Genomic DNA, 22,963 nt, shown 5'->3' on the forward strand with positions numbered 1-22,963 from the left:
CAGGTTCCGGGTTGAGAGCCAGACTCGGTCCCCCAGTGCAAACACTGGGGCCTCACTGCGGTGACGGTCTGCGATGGCTTTGTGGCGCAGCACGGCCCGCTGGAGGTGAACATGGGCGGTGTCCCATGTCTCCTCCGCGCGCCTGAACCAGTCGTCCACCGCAGGAGCCTCGGTCTGACTTTGATGCCAAGGCGCCAGAACCGGCTGGTATCCCAGTACGCACTGGAAGGGGGAGAGGTTAGTGGAGGAGTGGTGGAGCGAGTTCTGAGCCATCTCGGCCCAGGGCATGAATGATTCCCACTCCCCCGGCCGATCCTGGCAATACGACTGCAGAAACCTGCCCACATCCTGGTTCACTCTCTCCACCTGCCCATTACTCTGAGGATGAAACCCTGAGGTAAGGCTGATCGAGACCCCCAGAAAATCCACCGACAGGTGCAACCAAGGCCGCTGTGGAACGGGTAAGGGGTGTAGCTTCCCTCTGGGCAGGTGTCTGGCTAACCCTAGGAACCACTGCACCTCCTTTACCGTGGTGGGAGTCAAGTCAATTACATACGGAGGAAATGCGGTCACTCTCCATCTCCACCCCCGATGTGGAAATGCGATACCCTAGGAAGGAGACGGACTGCTGGAAGAATAGGCGTTTCTCAGCCGTGACGTACAGGTCATGCTCCAATAGACAACCAAGCACCCTGCCCACCAGGGACACATGCCCGGCGCGTGTAGCAGAGTATATAAAAATGTAATCAATATACACCACTACACGCTGCCCATGCAGGTCCCTGAAAATCTCATCTACAAAGGCTTGGAAGACTGATGGAGCATTCATCAACACGTACGGCATGACGAGGTACTCATAATGCCCTGAGCTAGTACTGAACGCCGTCTTCCACTCATCTCCCTCCCGGATACGCACCAGGTTGTAAGCACTCCTGAGATTTAGTTTGGTGAAGAAGCGCACCCCGTGCATTGACACAATCACCGTGGCGATAAGAGGTAGCGGGTACCTGTTCCTTCACCCTTGATCTGATTTAGACCTCGATAGTCAATACACGTGAGCAGACCTCCCTCCTTCTTCTTCACAAAAAATAAACTCGAGGAGGTGGGTAAAGTGGAGGACCGAATGAACCCCAGATGCAGGGATTCGGAGACATATGTTTCTTTAGCCTCTGTCTCCGCCTGTGATAATAAACAATCCAACACAAAGACATGGGGGGGGGACAGAGGGTTAAATACACAACAAATGATTGAGGGAATTCAAACCAGGTGTGAGGAAAAACAAGACAAAACACATGGAAAATGAAAAGTGGATCGATGATGGCTAGAAGACCGGCGACGCCGACCGCCGTGTGCCACCCGAACAAGGAGAGGACCCGACTTTGGCCGAAGTCGTGACAAGGTGGTGCATTCTGAAAATTGGAACATTTGTAATGTATCACTTCATTCTTCAAATGATCTATTCATTTCAATATGGTTTATATCATCCTATACAGTTTGTTATGCACCTGTAATCATTAACAGTCAACGCACATATTGTCTTGCTACAAGTGGTGTCATGTTTTGGTAGTGAAAGCTCCAACACATACTAGCCTATCACAGAGGAAGGTGTGTGTTTTGTAACTGTTGCCTGTCCTTAGCTGTTGCCTATTCTCCGGGCACTGGGCACTGCGTGGGGAGTGGCAGGTCTTGGCACTGATCAACATCAATAAAAATGTCTTCCCAACACCCAGGACACACACCAAATGATGTCATATCCGTTGTGCGACTCCCCTGCAGCCTCATACATCTGTCTCGTCCCCTGGCATAAACTTTTCTCTGTGGTGTCACTGGTGTGTGTTGATCAGACCGGCGCGTTGGCTCTGCTTCACACAAGAGTCCTCGGAGCGTTGGGAATGAACGCGGATCTATCCGTCTTGTTCCATTGGAGCGCTCTGAACGGCGGTGGGCACAGCCAATACAGGCAGCGACGCGGACGCATTCCTGCAACGAGGGCTGTGGGTGAATAAAGCGAGAAAAGTGTAACTGTTCCCGATAGACAGAATGCGTGCTCTATTTAGTGTCCTGTACCCGGTGATTTCAATCACGGTCTTCGGATTATATCCGTCAATGGTGAGTGTCCCTCATTATTTTTCTGAATGTCATGCGGTCTTTGCATGTTTCAGTGTCTGTGTTTCAGGAACTGCTGTCTTGTTCACAATTGCACCTGTATTAACATAGCATTGTGCAATTGAAGTAAAGAAAATACATCAAAACAGTTGCAAATGATTTGGTGTCCTCAATTATTCATTCTGCATTTAATGGCATTCGATTTGTTTTGGCTTTGCCTGCAATAACTGGGAGAAACAGTGTTTGAAAATATTCCAAATTCACAATATGAGTCAGTCGAGAAAATCTTTGTTTTAGAGTGATTGAGAATTGTGGAATAACTCGCATTTGAGTCTCCTGAATGTTTGGTGAAAACAGTAGGCTCAAGCAGTGCCTCCCTTTATGATGTTATGAATCCGAGCGCACCGGAGACAAACTTTACAGTGATCAAAAAAGCTTACTGCGGTATTTAAATACATCTCAAGAATTGAGGCATATATGCATTATGTATGCTACATCTAAACCAATCAACGGACACAGTTTATGTATCTAGCTTTCCGTGGATTCCACATTAGGCTGCTGTATTGTCATCCCTTTCCCAGAGAATTTTGTTAGTAAACAAATACTTGCTTTGATAGGGATTCTGTGTAGTCTGTGGAAGCTGTTTTCTTGTTTTATGTCGCATCTAAACCTTCACACAGCATTCCCCATGGGACGTATTCAAGTCTTGAATTTGAGGTAAAAGAGTGACAGTTTGTTTGATCCCCTTCATGGATCATCTCTGTTAAAACTTGGGGCGAATAAGAAACGCGCTTGAACTATCGGGCACATGTTTGCCTGATGCTGCCTGTATGATGATGATAGGTGTGGAATGGTGTATAGCTGTCCACTACTTCGTGGTGCTGAAACCATTCCCTCAACAATAGGGGGCGCGGGCGGTGAGTTCTATTTCAAGTCGATTCCTGATCTCATTGAAAAATATCTATATTTTCTGCATCTCTAGAGCACCAATTTAATTTTCAACTGAGACACGTCTATGTTTTACTCCATACATACATGTATGTTCCCATTAAACTAGCATTTTATTCATAGCCTAATACAAGTTACAGTTAACTTTTGGATCGATTAATTAAGGTACTGTATAAGCCTTACTCAAACAAACGTTTTCTGAAATATGCACCATGGGCCACGTTTTAATATGCCACATAATATGGGCCTGTATATTAGTAAAAAAAAACATGTCACAATTTACAGCAGGCCTAGTTGAATCATTTGATCGCAAATTTGTGACAGTCAGACCATTCTTAACCAAACCTCTAGCATCATTAAATAACCGAGGGTAATTTGATGATCTTCACCATCAGATGGCACCCCACAGTGTGCCTAAGTAGATCCCGACACCCACAGAGAATGAAATATAGGCCTAAATATATTCATTCCCCTGTGATTGTGCGCCAGGCAACTAATTGTAATGTCGCTGATAAGGGTTGACAGATTCATGATTAAAACGATGCTGGGGAATTTGTGTTTTGATTGCAAATGATATTACCCAACTGGAGGACATATCGATAGCGGGTGATGGGACTTGATTAAAGATTGAAGGGGGCTAATATGCACGCGCGATGCACGCACTTGCATAAACACACACACACACACACACACACACACACACACACACACACACACACACACACACACACACACACACACACACACACACACACACACACACACACACACACACACACACACACACACACACACACACACACACACACACACACACACACACACACACACAGCTGTCAGTGTCTCTCCATATGTCTCTGTTTTCAAATGTTAATTGACTTATTAGCTGCACAATGTATTGAGACTAGAATATAGCTTATTTAGGTGTAAGTCTGAATGAGATACAGGTCTCTCTTGGTACATTAAATCTGTAGATAGGATCAGATGATTGTGTTTTGTCCCTTGAATGTATTTATTAGATATGACATTGGGTCCCTTCATTATACCACAATGTGAGAACATTATTTCATGTGAAAATTGAATGTGCAACTAAGAAGGGACAGAGACTTTCCAACAGATGGTGATATTTTCCACCAAAAAAATGATTATCTTCTGTTCCCTCGTAGACATGAAATATTCATTGTACAGTTCAGTAGGCTTGGCTTGGCAAAGACTTTCATTCAAGCTGAATATGAGATGAGGATGCAGTCGAACAGAGAGGACAGGATACACACACCTTAGGGATGAAAACCCTTGACATGCATCCCTCTCACTCTCTTTCTCATGTCTCTCTCTCTGTCTCTCTGTATATGTCTTTCTGTCGGTCTGTTTCTGCTCTGTCTCTCTTGTGCCCCCACTCCTATCTCTCTGTGAGTCAGCATCACAGCTCTCCATTTTCTTCTGAATTAAAGATGACACGCCTAACGATGTGACAACAAAAACAAAACAAACCCACAGCAACACAGCGACAACAGTGTAAACACAACCATTAGTTATAATACATGTCAGTTTTCTCTGGGTCCTTGTCTTCAAAGCTCAGGGGTATTGGATCGGAAATAAAGAAAATAGTGCATTATTTTGTTACACTGGGGATGGTATGCACTTAGCGTTGTTTACTCTTTATCCATTTCTTAGCCCTCTCTATATTAGAGTTCTAACAAGATGAGAGTGACAAGCTAGTTGGGATTTTACCCAGCATCTTTCGCTGTGATGCTTTTTGACAATGTGACAACTGGCCCTAATCACTGCTGTCTTTGTAATGTGTGATGATGTGTGTGGGGTTGTTGTTGAAAATAAAAATCAAGCAATGCAGGGGATCAAAGAAAGACATGTAGTATCCCCTCAGTGTCTCCCACTATAGCCATCCATATTACTATCCATATTACTCGCACAATTAAATAGATAAACACTCCAGTCCATTGACAAATATGTGAAAATGATCCAATTCAAGGAAGTGGTATCACCCTCTAAATTAAAAATGTCACTTCATTCGACTTAACACTTTGTTTAGATTGCAGCTTTACCTCCATCTGTGTGATTACGACTCTACGGACAATTCCAGACACAAACAGTCATCACATTATTATGGACACAGGCAGTATGTTTAGACCACCACCGACATAGCTATCTTATGTCTCTCTTCTTCCACACCGCCACTGTCAGACTATCACAGGCGTAGCTATCCCTCTCTTCTCTCCTCCGTCCCTCCTTCCCTTATTAATTACAGTAATTGTGGCCCTGAGGGGTGATGCAGACAGTCCCCATATCAGAAACATATCACTGCACGACACACAGAAAAGTGTGTGTGTGTGTGTGTGTGTGTGTGTGTGTGTGTGTGTGTGTGTGTGTGTGTGTGCATTTGCGATGCAGACAGTCCACATATCAAACACATATCACTGCACACTACCCAAGGCCTATAATAACAGAGAAGAATAGATTAAAAGTTTTGGTCTCAGTAGACTTCCACTGTGCAGTTAACAGCAAGCAAGATAATTATGTGGCAGGCTTGTCAATAGCTGTCACTCAATATCAGTTAGAGGTTCTCTTTGTGTTTCTTGTTACCATCATCATTAAATGCGATTAAATGTTAGTTGATTGTTTCTGGAAGGTGTACGTAGGTTGAACGTCTGGATGTGTGCTGTCTAAATGTACTGCACTGTACCTATTTATCAAGAAGTACTGCAGGTATTATGCAAAATCCTAATCCATGCAGATAAGGTCAGTACATAGTTCAGCTAGGTAATAGGATAGGAAAATGTCTCCACTTACCTGATGCTAATTTGAAGAGTCATAACGTATCACTCCAGAGTGTTAATACCATTAGTATATTTCAGTCCTTTTATTGATTATCTTGCTTGCAACACCATGGATGCAGCAAATCTTGATAATACATTCTTTCACTTTACATAAACCAGCCCTTATAAACAGAACCACATAATGAGCCTGTATTGATGAATTCATTAATTCATTAATCTTTTATTTAAAGTCAGATCACCTTATTGGCGACCCATCCCTTACGGGATCAATTGACAAATTAAACGTACAATGAGACCTCTGGTGTACTGCACAGTGCGCACCGCGTTAAAATAATAACAAATATCAACATGATAACAAGTAATGTTAGCCAAGCAATAACAATAACCTCCAAGCCTTCAAACTAAGAGATAATATTTGATCGCTCGCTCATTATCTTCCATTCATTGTGATTAAGACAAACACTGTGGCTGGATATTTCGTCTAAGTGATCCATTGCAGTACATTCACAGCAGGAAGATGTGAGTGTGAGAAAGATAATGATGTGGAGTAAAAAGAGGATGTCCGTGGAAGAATGTTTGAGACCGTGTGCTGCAGTATCTCTTGTACACTCTCTCTCCATATATTCTTCTTTCTTTCTTTCTTTCTTTCTCTCTCTCTCTCCTCTCTCTCTCTACTTCTCTCCTTCTCTCTCTCCATATATTTCGCTCTCTCCATATTTTTTCTCTCTCTCTCTCTCTCTCCATAAATATCTCTCTCTGTGTCTCTCTTTCTCTCTCCATATATTTCTATTTCTCTCTCTTTTTCTCTTTCTCTCTCCATATACTTCTCTCTCTCTCTATTTATATTTATCCCTCTCTCTCTCTGTTTTTCTCACTCTCCATATATTTATCTTTCTCCCTCTGTCTTTCTTTCTCTCTCTCTTTCTCTCTCTCCATATACTTCTCCTCTCTCCATATATTTCTCTCTTTCTCTCTCTACGTATTTCTCTCTATTTCTCTCTCTCGCTCTCGCTCTCTCTCTCTCCAAATATTATTTGCGCTCTATCACTCTCTCTCTCTCTCTCTCAATCTCGTTCTTTCTCTCACTGTCTCTCTCTCTCTCTTTCTCGCTGACTCACACACCTTCTTCCCCATCAGCACCAACACCAATCAGTCATGAATCAAAGCCTCCCTAACATCTCTCTTCCCTGTATATCTCTCATGTTCTCTTCCCTGGATATCTCTCATGTTCGCAGTGCTACACTGGTTGTTGTTATGTTTGCAGGTCACCATTTGTCATTTTGAATCGTGGCTGACTTCAATGTCTGTCTCTATCTAGTTATAGAGATCTGTGCAGTCACACACACACACACACACACACACACACACACACACACACACACACACACAGCAACTCCGACTTCATCTTATCCACCATTAGACCAGAAATGTTAACTCGTTTAAGGAGTATGATCATCAATTCCAAGACAGACATGTGCATTCCACTTCAGTTGCTCACAATATCCAATATCTCATAGGTTTTATAGAGACATTTTGATCAATTTAAGGTAAATGAATAGCGACGTGGGCTATTTTGTTGGCTTGTTTGTTCAACATACTTTATACTGATAGGCCAGAGCTAGTTTAGTTTGTCATACTGTATGTGTGTGTGTGTGTGTGTGTGTGTGTGTGTGTGTGTGTGTGTGTGTGTGTGTGTGTGTGTGTGTGTGTGTGTGTGTGTGTGTGCGTGCGTGCGTGCGTGCGTGCGTGTGTGTGCGTGCGCGTGCGTGCGTGTGTGTGTTGCACACAGTCCCAAATATCAGACATGTGTGGGTGTGGATGAACGTGTGTGTGTGTGTGTTCAATCATTTTATCTTGGTTGCATCCTTGGGTTAACTTCAGACCACTACAATTCTCACTGAATGGATCTCAACCTCACTATCAACTGTCTGTGCATTTGTTTTTACCCTGCTGCGGGCGGTTAGGGTTTGAAGTTAGCTCTGCTACAGGACGCGTCTTGCATATTAAAGCTCCATTCATACTGTACATCAAAGTAACACGGTTACGGGACAGAGTTCACACAAGTTTCATGCACAGAGGATTACAAAACATTAATAGCAACATTTTTGTCTCACATACACACTACAGTACAGTGTACAGTACCTGTCCAGCCCAATACACAGTACAATCAAAATCGAATACATTTTTATTTGTCGCATGCTTCATAAACAACAGGTGAGGACTAACAATGTAGAGAGAAGAAAATAGAGAAATAATAGAAAAGTAAAACACGTAAGTAAAAGTAGATACACAATGAGTAATGATAACTAGGGGTACCAGTACTGAGTCCATGTGTAATGAGTAATGATAACTAGGGGTACCAGTACTGAGTCCATGTGCAATGAGTAATGATAACTAGGGGTACCAGTACCGAGTCCATGTGTAATGAGTAATGATAACTAGGGGTACCAGTACTGAGTCCATGTGTAATGAGTAATGATAACTAGGGGTACCAGTACTGAGTCCATGTGTAATGAGTAGTGATAACTAGTACCAGTACCGAGTCCATGTGCAATGAGTAATGATAACTAGGGGTACCAGTACTGAGTCCATGTGTAATGAGTAATGATAACTAGGGGTACCAGTACCGAGTCCATGTGCAATGAGTAATGATAACTAGGGGTACCAGTACTGAGTCCATGTGTAATGAGTAATGATAACTAGGGGTACCAGTACCGAGTCCATGTGCAATGAGTAATGATAACTAGGGGTACCAGTACCGAGTCCATGTGCAATGAGTAGTGATAACTAGGGGTACCAGTACCGAGTCCATGTGCAATGAGTAATGATAACTAGGGGTACCAGTACTGAGTCCATGTGTAATGAGTAATGATAACTAGGGGTACCAGTACCGAGTCCATGTGCAATGAGTAATGATAACTAGGGGTACCAGTACCGAGTCCATGTGCAATGAGTAGTGATAACTAGGGGTACCAGTACCGAGTCCATGTGCAATGAGTAGTGATAACTAGGGGTACCAGTACCGAGTCCATGTGCAATGAGTAATGATAACTAGGGGTACCAGTACCGAGTCCATGTGCAATGAGTAGTGATAACTAGGGGTACCAGTACCGAGTCCATGTGCAAGGAGTAATGATAACTAGGGTACCAGTACCGAGTCCATGTGCAATGAGTAGTGATAACTAGGGGTACCAGTACCGAGTCCATGTGCAATGAGTAATGATAACTAGGGGTACCAGTACCGAGTCCATGTGCAATGAGTAGTGATAACTAGGGGTACCAGTACCGAGTCCATGTGCAATGAGTATTGATAACTAGGGGTACCAGTACCGAGTCCATGTACAGGAGTATGAGGTAATTGAGGTATAAACACTATATATACAAAGTATGTGAACACCCCTTCCAATGAGTGGATTTGGCTATTTCATCCACACCCGTTGCTGACAGGTGTATAAAATTGAGCACACAGCCATGCAATCTCCATAGACAGACATTGGCAGTAGAATGGCCTTACTGAAGAACTCATTGACTTTTAAAGTTGCACTGTCATAGGAAGCCACCTTTCCAACAAGTCAGTTCATCAGATTTATGCCCTGCTAGAGCTGCCCTGGTCAACTGTAAGTGCTGTTATTGTGAAGTGGAAACATCTAGGTGCAACAACGACTCAGTCGCGAAGTGGTAGGACACACTAGCTCACAGAACTGGACCGGCGAGTGCTGAAGAGCATAGAGCTTAAAAATCGTCTGTCCTCGGTTGCGACACTTACTACCGAGTTCCAAACTGCCTCTGGAAGCAACGGCAGTTCGTCAGGAGCTTCATACAATTGGTTGCCATGGCCAAGCAGCCGCACACAAGTCTAAGACCACCATGCGCAATGCCAAACGTCGACTGTAGTGGTGTAAAGCTCGCCGCCATTAGACTCTGGAGCAGTGGAAAAGCGTTCTCTGGAGTAATCAATCACGCATCACCACCTGGCAGTCCGACGGACGAATCTTGGTGAATGCCAGGACAACACAGCCTTTTCATGTTTTAGGCTAGGCACCTTAGTGAAGGGAAATCTTAACGCTACAGCATACAATGACATTCCAGATGATTCTGTCCTTCCAACTTTGTGGCAGCAGTTTGGGGAAGGCCCTTTCCTGTTTCAGCATGACAATGTCCCCGTGCACAAAGTGAGGTCCATACAGACATGGTTTGTTGAGATTGGTGTTGAAGGACTTGACTGGCCTACACAGAGCCCGGGACCTCCACCCCGTGGAACACCTTTGGGATGAATTGGAACACTGACTGCGAGCCAGGCCTAATCGCTCAACATCAGTGCCCGACTTCACTAATGCTCTTGTGGCTGAATGGAAGCAAGTCCCTGCAGCAATGTTCCAACATCTAGTGGAAAGCCTTCCCAGAAGAGAGGAGGCTGTTATAGCAGCAAAGTGGGGACCAACTCCATATTAATGTCCATGATTTTGGAATGAGATGTTCGAAGAGCAGGTGTCCACATACTTTTGGTCATGTAGTGTATGTACATATAACTAGGAATAAAGTAACAGATAATAAACAGTAGCAGCAGCAGATGTGATTATTCAAAAAAGTGCAAAGAGGTTGACTTTCAGCCTCCCGAGAAGGAAGATGCATTGTTGTGCCCTGTTGAACTCTGGGTTGGTGTGTTTGGACCATGATAGATCATTAGTGATTTGGACACCGAGGAACTTGAAGCTTTCGACCCGCTAAACTACAGCCCCATCGATGTGAATGGAGGCATGCTCTGCCCTCCATTTAATGTTGTCCATGATCAGCTACTTTGTCTGGCTGACATTGAGGGAGAGGTTATTGTCCTGGCACCACACTGCCAGGTCTCTGACCTCCTTCTATAGGTGTTCTCATTGTCGTTGATCAGGCCTACCAATGTTGTGTCTTTGGCAAACTTAATGATGGCCATACAGGCGTGGGTGAACAGGGAGTACAGGAGGGGATTAAGCACTCACTCCTGAGAGGCCCCCGTGTTGAGGGTCAGCATGGCAGATGTGTTGTTGGCTACTCTCACCACCTGAGGGTGTCCCGTCAGGATGTCCAGTATCCAGTTGCAGAGGGAGGTGTTTAGTCCCAGGGTCCATAGCTTAGTGATGAGCTTGGAGGTTGCAATGGTGTTGAACGCTGAGCTGTATTCAATGAACAGCATTTTCACGTAGGTGTTCCTTTTGTCCAAGTGGGAAAGGGCAGTGTGGAGTGGAATAAATATTGCGTCCTCTGTGGATCTGTTGGGGCGGTATGCGAATTGGAGTGGGTCCAGGGTGTCTGGGGTGTTTGGTGGCATTGTGAGCCATGACCAACCTTTCAAAACATTTAATCTCTACAGAACTGAGTGGTGTTCTTGGGCACAGGGACTATGGTGGTCTGCTTGAAACATGTAGGTATTACAGACTGGGTCAGGGAGAGGTTGAAAATGTCAGTGAAGGCACTTGCCAGCTGGACAACGAATGCCCTGGGGCCTTGTGAATGTTAACAAGTTTAAAGGTCTTACTCACGTCAGCTATGGAGAGCATGATCACACAGCCGACCAGTACAGCTGGTGCTCTCACGCATGGTTTAGTGTTGCTTGCCATGAGGGGAGCATAGAGGGCATTTAGCTTGTCTTGTAGGCTTGTGTCACTGGGCATCTCTAGCATTTAGGTCAGTGCGGATGTTGCCTGTAAATCCATGGCTTCTGGTTGGGATATGTAGTACAGTCACTGTGGGGATGACATTGTCAATGCACTGATTAATGAATCCAGTGACTGATGTGGTATCGGATCAATGCCATCGGATGAGTCTGTGCTAGTGAAACATTCCTATTGTTTTGCATCCGCTTCATCTGACCACGTCTGTATAGAGCCCATCACTGCTACTTCCTGTTTGAGTTTTTGCTTGTAAGCAGGAATCAGTAGGATAGATTTACCAAATGGAGGGCGAGGGAGAGCTTTGTATGCATCTCTCTGTGTGGAGTAAAAGTGATCTAGAGTTTTCTCACAGGTGACAAGTTGGTAGAAATTAGATCAAATGGATTTCATTTTTCCTGCATTAACATTTTCTTGTTAGTGTATGGCCCGATACAGCTTGTTGTGTGTGGTCTTAGTTCCAGCATCGGTTTGTCGTGGTAAATAAACAGCTACGAAGAATATGGATGAAAACTCACTTGGTAATAGTTTGGTCTACAGCTGACTATGAGGTATTCTATCTCAGACGAGCAGAACCTTGAGACTTCCTTAATATTGGAGATCGCGATCCAGCTGTTGTTAACAAGGAGACACACACCACCCCCCTTGAGTTTACCCGACGCTGCCATTCTGTCCTTCCGATGCAAATATTATCCATGTCCAAATTTCCGAGAAACATAGGATATTACAGTTCTCCAGGTCCCATTGATGGGATAGTTTCGAACGGAGCTCGTCCAGTTTGTTCACCAGTGATTGTACATTCACGAATAGAACAGGTAGTAGAGGTGGATTATTTACTCCGTAGTTTCATCAGGGTACCCACACGTCGGCCTCTGTATCGCTGTCTCTTTCTCTTCCGAGTGTTAGGGATTAGGGCCTATGGTTCCAGGTCTCTGTAAGTTAGATAGAGAAGCATCTGCTACAAGGCTACATTGGTTTCACACAGAGATACACTCCAAAGGCTGGTCATTAATCATTCTCACAAAATACCATTCAGTGGAGACACGGAGCCATCCCCAGTGGACCAGCACTGTTTTACTCCCTGCACAAGCATCTGTGGTTGTGTATTTCTCTTCCCCTTTCTCTCTTTCTCTTTCTCTCTCTCCCTCTATTTCTCTTTAACCCCCTCTCACACTCGTTATCACCACACATCTCATGTTTGACACTCTCCATTTATTTTCTCTCTCTCTCTCTCTTCTCTCTCTCTCTCTCTCTCTCTCTCTCTCTCTCTCTCTCTCTCTCTCTCTCTCTCTCTCTCTCTCTCTCTCTCTCTCTCTCCCCTCTCTCCCTCTACCCCCTCTCTCCCTTACCTTCGCTCTCACCACACATCTCATGTGGTGAAATTTGAAATTGTGTTTTTTACATTGGACAAAAGCAGACAATTGTATATCATCACTGCAGTTGAGGAGCAATGGGAAGGTAATTCTGCTTTGAAAGTTAATAACCTCTTAGTGATCCCTTCACCCCCATTCCCGCTCGAATCCCGGTAACGGGATTGATTTGACAACATCCAGTGAAATTGCAGCGCGCCAAATTCAAAAACAGCAATACTCAAAAATTCACAAAACATACATGTGTAATATATCAAAATAAAGCTTAACTTCTTGTTAATGTGTCAGGTTTCAAAAAGGTTTTACGGCGAAAGCAGACCATGCAATTATCTGAGGACAGCACCCCGGATACAAACACATGAAAATCATATTTCAACCAGCCAGGTGCGACCCAAAAGTACGAAATAACAATATAATTCATGCCTTATGTTTGAAGATATTCTTCTGTTGGCACTCCAAAATGTCCCAGAAACATCACAAATGGTCCTTTTGTTCGATAAATTCCTTTATATCCCCAAAATGTCCATTTATTTGGCGCGTTTGATTCAGAAAATACACCGGTTTCAACTCGTCCAACATGACTACAAAGTATCTAATAAGTTACCTGTAAACTTGGCCCAAACATTTCAAACAACGTTCCCAATCCAACCTTAGGTATTTTAAAATGTAAATAATCGATCAAATTTAAGACGGGATATACTGTGTTCAATACCGGATGAAAACAAAGTGAAGCGCATTCAAGGTCGCACGCACCAAAAGACTTGAGTCCATCTGAGTGACACATGGAAATAACAGGACTACTTCTTTATTTCTCAAATGTAAAACATCAACCAATTTCTAATGACTGTTTACATCTAGTGTAAGCCTAAGGAACTGCAAGCAGACTCCTATTAAAAAGGGCTTACCATAGAAATCTAATGGAAAACAGATTGACCTCAAAACATTTTTTCCCTGGATGGATTCTGCTCGGGGTTTCACGTGCCAAATCGATTCTGTTATACTCACAGACATTATTCAAACAGTTTTGGAAACTTCAGAGTGTTTTCTATCCAAATCTACTAATACTATGCATAACCTAGCTTCTGGGCCTGAGTAGCAGGCAGTTTACTATGGGCACGCTTTTCATTCGGACAGGAAAATACTGCCCCCTAGCCCAAAGTTAATCAATTTGTAACCCCACTTTTGAGAAAATGGCCCGTGAATGTTTTTAGTATACACCCATCAAGCATCATTCACACCCTCTGAAGTCTTTGCCCCACCCATGTCTTGAAGGATTCACAGTGTAGTAAACAACCAAAGATTAACAACCAAGACTAAAAATTGTAAAGTAAGTAGCAAAAGATCGTAATAAAAATAAACTGTATTTAGTCCTTTGCCTATATCCTAATCTGAATTTGGTGCAGGTCATGTTGTTCTTCACATTACCGTCTCTGGTAAACACACACAATATCAAGTAAAATCAAAGTGTATTTGTCACATGCACAGGATACAGAAGGTGTAAACGGTAGAGTGAAATGGTTACCTGAAGAGTGGAGTCTTTTGTTTAGACATGTAGCTAGCTATCTAAACAACGACCCATAATCCCAACTCTAATGCCACATTCAAAACAACTGGGAACTAGGAAATATCCAACTTCCGACATCAGTGTGTTCAAAACAACTTGGAACTCAGAAAAACGAGCCCCGACTCTGAAAAATCTATTTCAACGGTCATCCAACTCGGAATTCCAACTCGGGAACATGGGCCTCTTTCTAGTGCTCTGACTTTCCGACCTGAAAATCACTGACGTCATGATTCGACCTCGTATTTTTCAGAGTTCCCAGTTGTTTTGAACGTGGCAATACACCCATACATGAATCTGCAGGTAGCTAAAGCTAAGCAACTAGGTTTTATGTTAACTAGCCAACTAACATTAGGCTATAACTAGCAATGCACATGACTTCCTGAGATACTAATAATATTACTACAGAGATCATACACGTAACGTTAGCTAGCGAGCCAGCCAGCTACCATTAGCTAGCTAGCTAGCAGTACACTTTTTAACTTGCAATGAAAACTACTAAATGTATAATACCTGAAAATGTAGCTGGACTCTTACCTGTATACATGGATGGACGCTTCTCTCTCTCTGTCATGGATGCCCTGTTGCCCTTAATATAAAGATATAATCCAGAGACAGGTGTTTTATACAACAGCCTTCGTTCTGTGTTCTCTTTTTGGACTCTCTCCGCATTTGGCAATCATCTCTCTACTTCCACTGGGCATTCCACTGATTTTGAAACTCTGTCAACTTCTTCCGTGACAACGATACCATTTCTTCTCCACCATTTACATCTGAAGTACCCTACAATGTCTGGTTAAATTATATATATATTTTTTTACCTAAATCAAGGATTTCCTAATTGTCGGATTCATTTTCAGAGTCAGAGAGAGTCAGCATGGCACGATCATCCTCCAGAAAGTAGTCCATCACAACTTTTTCCCACTAAGCTTGGTCAATAGCGCTATAAACTTCAGCGCAGCAACGTTGAGAGTAGAAGCAAAACGTTTTCAGTTCTTCATGATATCTTTAAAGGAAAGCTGTGGTAGAAGGGATTATCCACACTCATTTTATAGAGAGAAGCATGCTACACGGAAGAACAAACCGAACTCATCTCTCGGCATGTCCAGTCCATCCATTATCTCAGCCAATCATAGCTAGCGGGAAGGTACCTGTATTTTTCCATGGAGAAACCAACCAGGCTCATACTTTTCTTTGTATGTACAGTTGGCATACATGTTTGTTATTAAGGCACATGAAAGTTCACATGTTCCAGAAGGTATTTCTGCAACATCAAGTTAAAATGCCTCTCCTGTGAAGTAGTGACGTGTGGCATACGCCGAGTTTCTTGAAATGGGTCACTCATGTTCGACTCTCCATCTCTATCCCTTTCATTTTCTCTGTTCCTGGCTCTCTCTCTTTCTATCTCTCTCTCTCTGAAGTGAAACAGCAACAGAAATATGAGTTTATAGTTCAGCCTTGAATGGGAAGGTTGTCAGAGAGTTGCACTTTTAAAGGAATGGAGAAAAAAATAAAACACGTATCGGTGTGATTGGCTGTATTCAAGGCTCTGGTTACAGAGACAGAAAGAACTTGTTTTAATATAGAGTGGCCTTGTCCAATGTCCTTAGTTGCTGTTGGTTGTACATGGCATGAGCATGACTTATATTTCCTATTCTTTTGCGGAAGATATACAGACCATTCAAAAGTTTGGACACACCTACTCATTCAAGGGTTTTTCTTAATTTGTACTATTTTCTACATTGTAGAATAATAGTGAAGACATCACAACTATGAAATAACACATATGGAATCATGTAGTAACCAAAAGTGTTAAACCATCAAAATATATGTTATATTATAGATTCTTCAAAGTAGCCACCATTTGCTTTGGCAGCTTTGCACACTCTTGGCATTCTCTCAACCAGCTTCACCTGTAATGCTTTACAAAAAGTCTTGAAGGAGTTCCCACATATGCTGAGCACTTGTTGGCTGCTTTTCATTTTCTCTGCGGTCCAACTCATACCATACCATCTCAATTGGTTTGAGGTCGGTCAAATAGTGATTGTGGAGGCCCCAGGTGGGATGGTGTATCATCTGCTATGCATCTGGTTAAGTCTGATCCTGTCACCACCAAAGGGTGGGAACCACATATGCAGAGATCATCTGTTCACCTACTCTGCATCTCACAAAGACACAGAGTTTGAAACCCAAAATCTCAAATTTGGACTCATCAGACCAAAGGACAGATTTCCACCAGTGTAATGTCTATTGCTCATGTTTCTTGGACAAAGCAAGTTTCTTCTTCTCATTGGTGTCCTTTAGTGGTGGTTTCTTTACAGCAATTCTACAATGAAGGCCTGATTCACGCTGTCTCCTCTGAACAATTGATGTTGAGATGTGTCTGTTACTTGAACTCTGTGAAGCATTTATTTGGGCTGCAATTTCTGAGGCTGGCAACTCTAATAGACTTATCCTCTGTAGCAGAGGTAAATCTGGGTCTTCATTTCCTGTGGCGGTCCTCATGAGAGCCAGTTTCATCATCTTCATGTCTTAAAGTAATGATGGACTGTCATTTCTCTTTGCTTATTTGAGCGGTTCTTGCCATAATATGGACTTGGTCTTTTACCAAATAGGGCTATCTCTGTATACTACCCCTACCTTGTCACAACACAACTGATTGGCTCAAACGCAAGGAAAGAAATTCCACACATTAACTTTTAATAAGGCACGGCACTCCTGTTCATTGAAATGCATTCCAGGTGACTACCTCATGAAGCAGGTTCAGAGAATGCCAATAGTGTGCAAAGTTGTCATCAAGGCAAAGGGTGGCTACTTTGATAAATCTTAAATATATTTAGATTTGTTTAACACTTTTTTGCATACTACATGATTCTACAAATGTGTTGTTTCATAGTTGTGATGTCTTCACTATTACACTACAATGTAGAAAATAGTAAAAATAAAGAAAATCCCTTGAATGAGTAGGTGTGTCCAAACATTTGAATGGTATTGTATATATCTATCACTTTATATCAGTAGTTCCCAACCTTTTTCGGTTACTGTACTACCAACTGAATTTTGCTCTGTCTGGAGTACCCCTGAAGTACCCGCTCATATGCATTATGCCAGTAAGCCTATGGTCTCATGAGTCTTCTCAAGACCAAGTCCCCCCCAGGAGTCTTTGTACCCCTGGTTGGAACCACTGCTTTCTATCACTAGCTATTTGATAATCTAGCTACCAGCTCACATTGGAAAATGTTGTCTGTCGTCCAACGGCATTTACCCACATCAACGATTCCCTTCACCAATATTTTCCTGTGTGTGCATGTGCGCGTGTGTGCGCGTGCTCGTGTGTGCGCGTGCGTGTAGACAATTGGGCCTAAGGAGGGTTGGCAGGTGTACAGCTCTGCCCAGGATGCCGATGGTCGGTGTATCTGCACGGTGGTGGCACCTGAACAGAACCTCTGCTCCAGAGATGCCAAGGGAAGACAGCTCCGCCAGCTACTGGAGAAGGTACCCGCAAACATGCACGCACGCACTCACATGCACTCACTCACTCACTCACTCACTCACTCACTCACTAATACAAACTACCCCTTAGTCTCTCTTTATTGTTCTCCCTCCCTCTGTCTCCTTCCCTCTCTCTTTCTCTCTCGCTCCTTTTTTCTCCCTCCCTTTCTCTCCCTCTCTTTCTCTCTCCCCCCTTTCTCTCCCTTTCTCGTTCTCCCTCCCTCTGTCTCTCTCCCTCTCTCTTTCTCTCGGTCCTCTGCTTTCACCATTTTTAGCTCTTTCCAGGAATCAGCTGACCTTCATCGGAAGTGTCAGATGAACACACAACACCTACCATAGAATGAACACACAACACCTACCATAGAATGAACACACAACACCTACCATAGAATGAACACACAACACCTACCATAGAATGAACACACAACACCTACCATAGAATGAACACACAACACCTACCATAGAATGAACACACAACACCTACCATAGAATGAACACACAACACCTACCATAGAATGAACACACAACACCTACCATAGAATGAACACACAACACCTACCATAGAATGAACACACAACACCTCCTACACAATTAACAACTAGCTCTCAGTCTCACATCAGAATTAGACGTTCATCCATGTTTCTCAAGCGTCAAATGTCTAAGTGTTTAAGGTTAAGTTTAGCCATTAACGCTGAACATTTAAGGTTAGAGTTAAGTTCAGGCATTAACTCTGAGATCCTGAGGTTAACCCTTTGACACGTACCAACAAACGGGTGTGATCATTCTATAGTGGTCCCTGCAGCATACGCTCAAACCGGTGTGATTGGTAATGCTTATTTAGAACGTCCAGTTTTCATTGACACAACAGTCAGCGTTTGAGCTGGCCATACTGTTTTTTCACAAAAGCATTTTGCACAAACACAGTCCTTACAAAGTTATGTCCTGAATGTGACCAGTTTATTTTTGGATGCAATGTTCAGACATTCCACAGAAGTAGCGACAGTATAACACAAAACATCCAAACTGGAAAATGTAGGCTAAATTAGTCCTAGCGTTAACTGAGGAAAGATTGATGTAACTCAAGCGGTAATATTTAGCTAACTCTTTTACTGACAGAAACCACAATATGAATTAGCTAATAGCAATGACTATTTCCAATTCATCACATCATGGGTGAGCTCACCATTGATACAAATAATTGAGTAAAACACTTTCTAAAAATCAAGAGTAATTTGACGATGGGTAGTTTTTGCACACCAACATGTTTGATTTTTCGCATCAACCAAAGATAAGAAAAAGAGATGAGATTAATTGGGCTGTTTGCAGTATGCATGTTGAAGGGGGTGTGTCATCAGGAGTTTACTCTAAAGATGAGGGAACCATTCCTTCACCTCATTACAGTATCTTTGATCCGACAGAATGCAGTGTATAATGTCAACAAACATGGCTCCACACATAGCTAGCAAATAACTAAGCGTTAGCTCATCATAATCAGTACAACCTTCAAGAAATTATTTTACACGAATCATAGGTGTCCATTACAATCTATGTGTCACGATCGTCGTAAAGAGGAGACCAAAGCGCAGCGTGATTAGAATACATTCTTCTTTTAATGAATGAACAACACTTAAACAAAAACAACAAAACGACCGTGACGCTATGACAACGAGTGCAGTCACAGGCAACTACACATAGACAATAACCCACAAACCACAATACAAAACAGGCTACCTAAATATGGTTCCCAATCAGAGACAACGACAAACACCTGCCTCTGATTGAGAACCATATCAGGCCAAATCACATAGAAACAGACTAACTAGACATGCAACATAGAATGCCCACTCATATCACACCCTGACCAAACAAAACATAGAAACAAACAACGCAAATAATGGTCAGAGTGTGACACTAGTGCGATAATCGGAATGCATTATTTGTCACCAGTACTTGAAAACATGTGAATAAAACTGTAAATACATTATAAAAAAGTGAGTGCATTCTGACATCATGTGCATAAAACAAGTCATGCTGGGGGCGACCGTTAGAGATATTTGGATCTCACGCATGAAAAGGTTAAATCAAAAACTTCAAAAACGACTTTCTATCGCTGGATTCAAACATGCAATGTTCGGCAAGATGCTTGCCCATCCTCCATCCCCGTCCACAACGTCCTAGCAAAACCGAAACCTACTTGAAGGTAACAGCGCTCACTGTTGCCCCTAGTGGACAGTTTCCAACTCATCTCCCGACATCCTCAGACATGGATGGACGTCAAATACTGACTTGTATCACAGGTGACCTGACTGCAATTAACATACAACACCTCCTACTATATAATTAACACACAACACCTATCATAGAATCACCTAGAAGCAAAGTTACAGCACTCGGCAACATCTTAGGAAACACCTGTTGTGATAGGGTTAAAAGTCACGGTACACTACAAAGGGAGTTTTATCTTTTACAGTGAAAGATCCCTTATAAAAGATGCTATGTGTATTAAGTGCTGGAACTCAGTATACACGGTTATCTTCTTCACTCTGAAGTGATCTATCATACACATTACTGGACCTCTGCGATGCCAGCGCATAAGTAGAGTGATTTAAGAGAATGTCATTTATACCTGTGTGTGTGTGATGAATGGCTAGGTTGTTAATCATATGGGAGGAGAAGCTAATCGTATTATTAATATGCAGATGTAGGCAGAATTTTGTATCTGTTGCTGTCTGTTCAGGAGGATCGTGTTGTTAACTTATGATTCATGTTTTTCAATGCTTCAACATGGTATAAATATAAGAAAAGTAAGGCACAGATGGATAATGTCTTGAATAATTGTATTTTTCTTTTCAACATCCATTTCAGGTGTAGGGATATATGTTTAAATAGAGTTTTCAAACAGGTCTGAATTCCAACTTTTCCTGAGGTGTGTGTATGTAATTCAAACTTTCACATACATTACCTTTTTTTTTTTTTTTTTTACAATCGCTAACATCCTTTTGTCCAATCTGTAGTCACATTTTCAAAACCCTAAACACGATTAGCACAACATCTGTCTGTTGTGGACCATGCCAATAACACAATTCATGTTGTTTTCACAGAATATTCAGTCAATTAACACGTTTCTAAAATGCTTACACTTTCTTTACATACAAGCTTACCCAATACCAAAATGAGGGATCTTTCTTGTCTTATTTATAAATGCTTGCACACAGTATGCCAGAAATGAAGACCTAATGTTCAAAACTTTAAATATAGTATAAAGTCTCTACTTCTGCAACCACAGCAACTCAGAAGATATATTGAAACAGCTGATAATAATTTTTTAATGAACAGATCATTGAAACATTGAGAAATATCTGATTTACTGTAAGTTGTGTAAAATAGACCAACCACAGCTGAATCCAATCTCAATCAGGGACATAGCCAGGTGTTGAAGTTCTTTCAATTACATGGGACATACACAGTAAAAAGCGGACTCTTTGAATTGATTTTGTTCAATGTGGATACAAAACAACACAGAGGAGCAGAGAGAGAAAAAAAAGGCTGGTGAAAGAGTCCAGCCTAATTCCATGGTCTATCACTGCGAGAGGCTGATGAAAGAGTCCAGCCTAATTCCATGGTCTATCACTGAGAGAGGCTGGTGACAGAGTCCAGTCTAATACCATGGTCTATCACTGAGAGAGGCTGGTGAAAGAGTCCAGCCTAATACCATGGTCTATCACTGCGAGAGGCTGGTGAAAGAGTCCAGCCTAATTCCATGGTCTATCACTGCGAGAGGCTGATGAAAGAGTCCAGCCTAATACCATGGTCTATCACTGAGAGAGGCTGGTGACAGAGTCCAGTCTAATACCATGGTCTATCACTGAGAGAGGCTGGTGAAAGAGTCCAGCCTAATACCATGGTCTATCACTGAGAGAGGGTGGTGAAAGAGTCCAGCCTAATTCCATGGTCTATCACTGAGAGAGACTGGTGAAAGTGTTGTATTTTTGTTCCTCTAAAGGACGCAACGTCTTCCTCCCTCTGGGGGAAAAGGAAAGTTCCTCAGTGAAGACCAAGAGCATGCCATTGTAGGATTGGTCATTGCTGACAATGCAATAAAACTGAGAGAAATTCAGACCATTGTAGAGGACAACCTGGTATTTCACAATGTGGAAATCATCAGCCTGACTACCATTGTTCAGACTCTGACCAAACATAGAGTTCGAATGAAACAGTTGTACACGGTTCCTTTTGAAAGGAACATTGAGCTGGTCAAGGAACTCCGCACCAATACGTCCAGGTATGATGTCTCTCCAATATGTCTAGTTCTATAGTGAGTTTTACACTATGCTACTTAAAGTACATACAGTAGGACATACTGAAAAGCATTAACACATGATGTGTTTGATTTCTTTCAGAGAGTCATGGAGTTGGAGGCTAACAGACCCCACATGAAATCATTTATGAAGATGAGGCAGGGTTTAAACTGACAAAAACACGTCGGAGGGGAAGCAACGTCACCGGGAAAAGGGCCACCGTTGATGTGCCGGGTCAGAGGGGAGAAAATATCACAATGTGTGCTGCAGTCTCGAGTGCTGGTCTGGTCCTGCAGAAATGCCAGATTGGTCCCTACAACACTGAGCGCTTTCTTTTGACCTCCACCTACAACTGGTGCCAGAAGCAGAAAGAGAACAGCTGGGAGGAAACATGAGGACATTTGTGATTGCATGGGACAATGTAGCATTCCACCATTCACATGCAATCACAAACTGGTCTGCAGCCCATCCAAGAATGGTTTCCCTTTTCCTCCCCACTTCTCACCTTCCTCCCCACTTCTCACCTTTCTTCAACACCTTCAACACCAATCTTTTCTGCCTGGAGGTGGAAAGTGTATGATCATCGGCCACATGACAAAATCCCCTCCTGGATGCAATGGATGCCGGCTGCAGAGACCTCTCAGCTGAAGACTGACAGGGGTGGATAAGGCAGGCCAAGCGTTTCTATCCAAGGTGCAGAGACATCTCAGCTGAAGACTGCCAGGGGTGGATAAGGCAGGCC

At 42.8% G+C, this 22,963-nt stretch overlaps 1 protein-coding gene across 1 annotated transcript in view; it reads left to right on the top strand.

Annotated features, from left to right (window-relative positions):
- The first annotated feature begins 1,746 nt into the window (after positions 1-1,746).
- The window catches only part of olfm3a (olfactomedin 3a), a 33,633-nt gene continuing 12,416 nt past the window's right edge, over positions 1,747-22,963 (top strand). The window contains exons 1-2 of the mRNA XM_024374622.2: positions 1,747-2,109; positions 17,783-17,926. Of these exons, the coding sequence (XP_024230390.2) occupies positions 2,041-2,109; positions 17,783-17,926 (213 nt within the window). The 5' untranslated portion in view covers positions 1,747-2,040. The remainder of the gene's footprint in view (positions 2,110-17,782; positions 17,927-22,963) is intronic.

This window comes from Oncorhynchus tshawytscha, linkage group LG16 (assembly GCF_018296145.1).
Source record: "Oncorhynchus tshawytscha isolate Ot180627B linkage group LG16, Otsh_v2.0, whole genome shotgun sequence".
Classification (NCBI taxonomy): domain Eukaryota; kingdom Metazoa; phylum Chordata; class Actinopteri; order Salmoniformes; family Salmonidae; genus Oncorhynchus; species Oncorhynchus tshawytscha.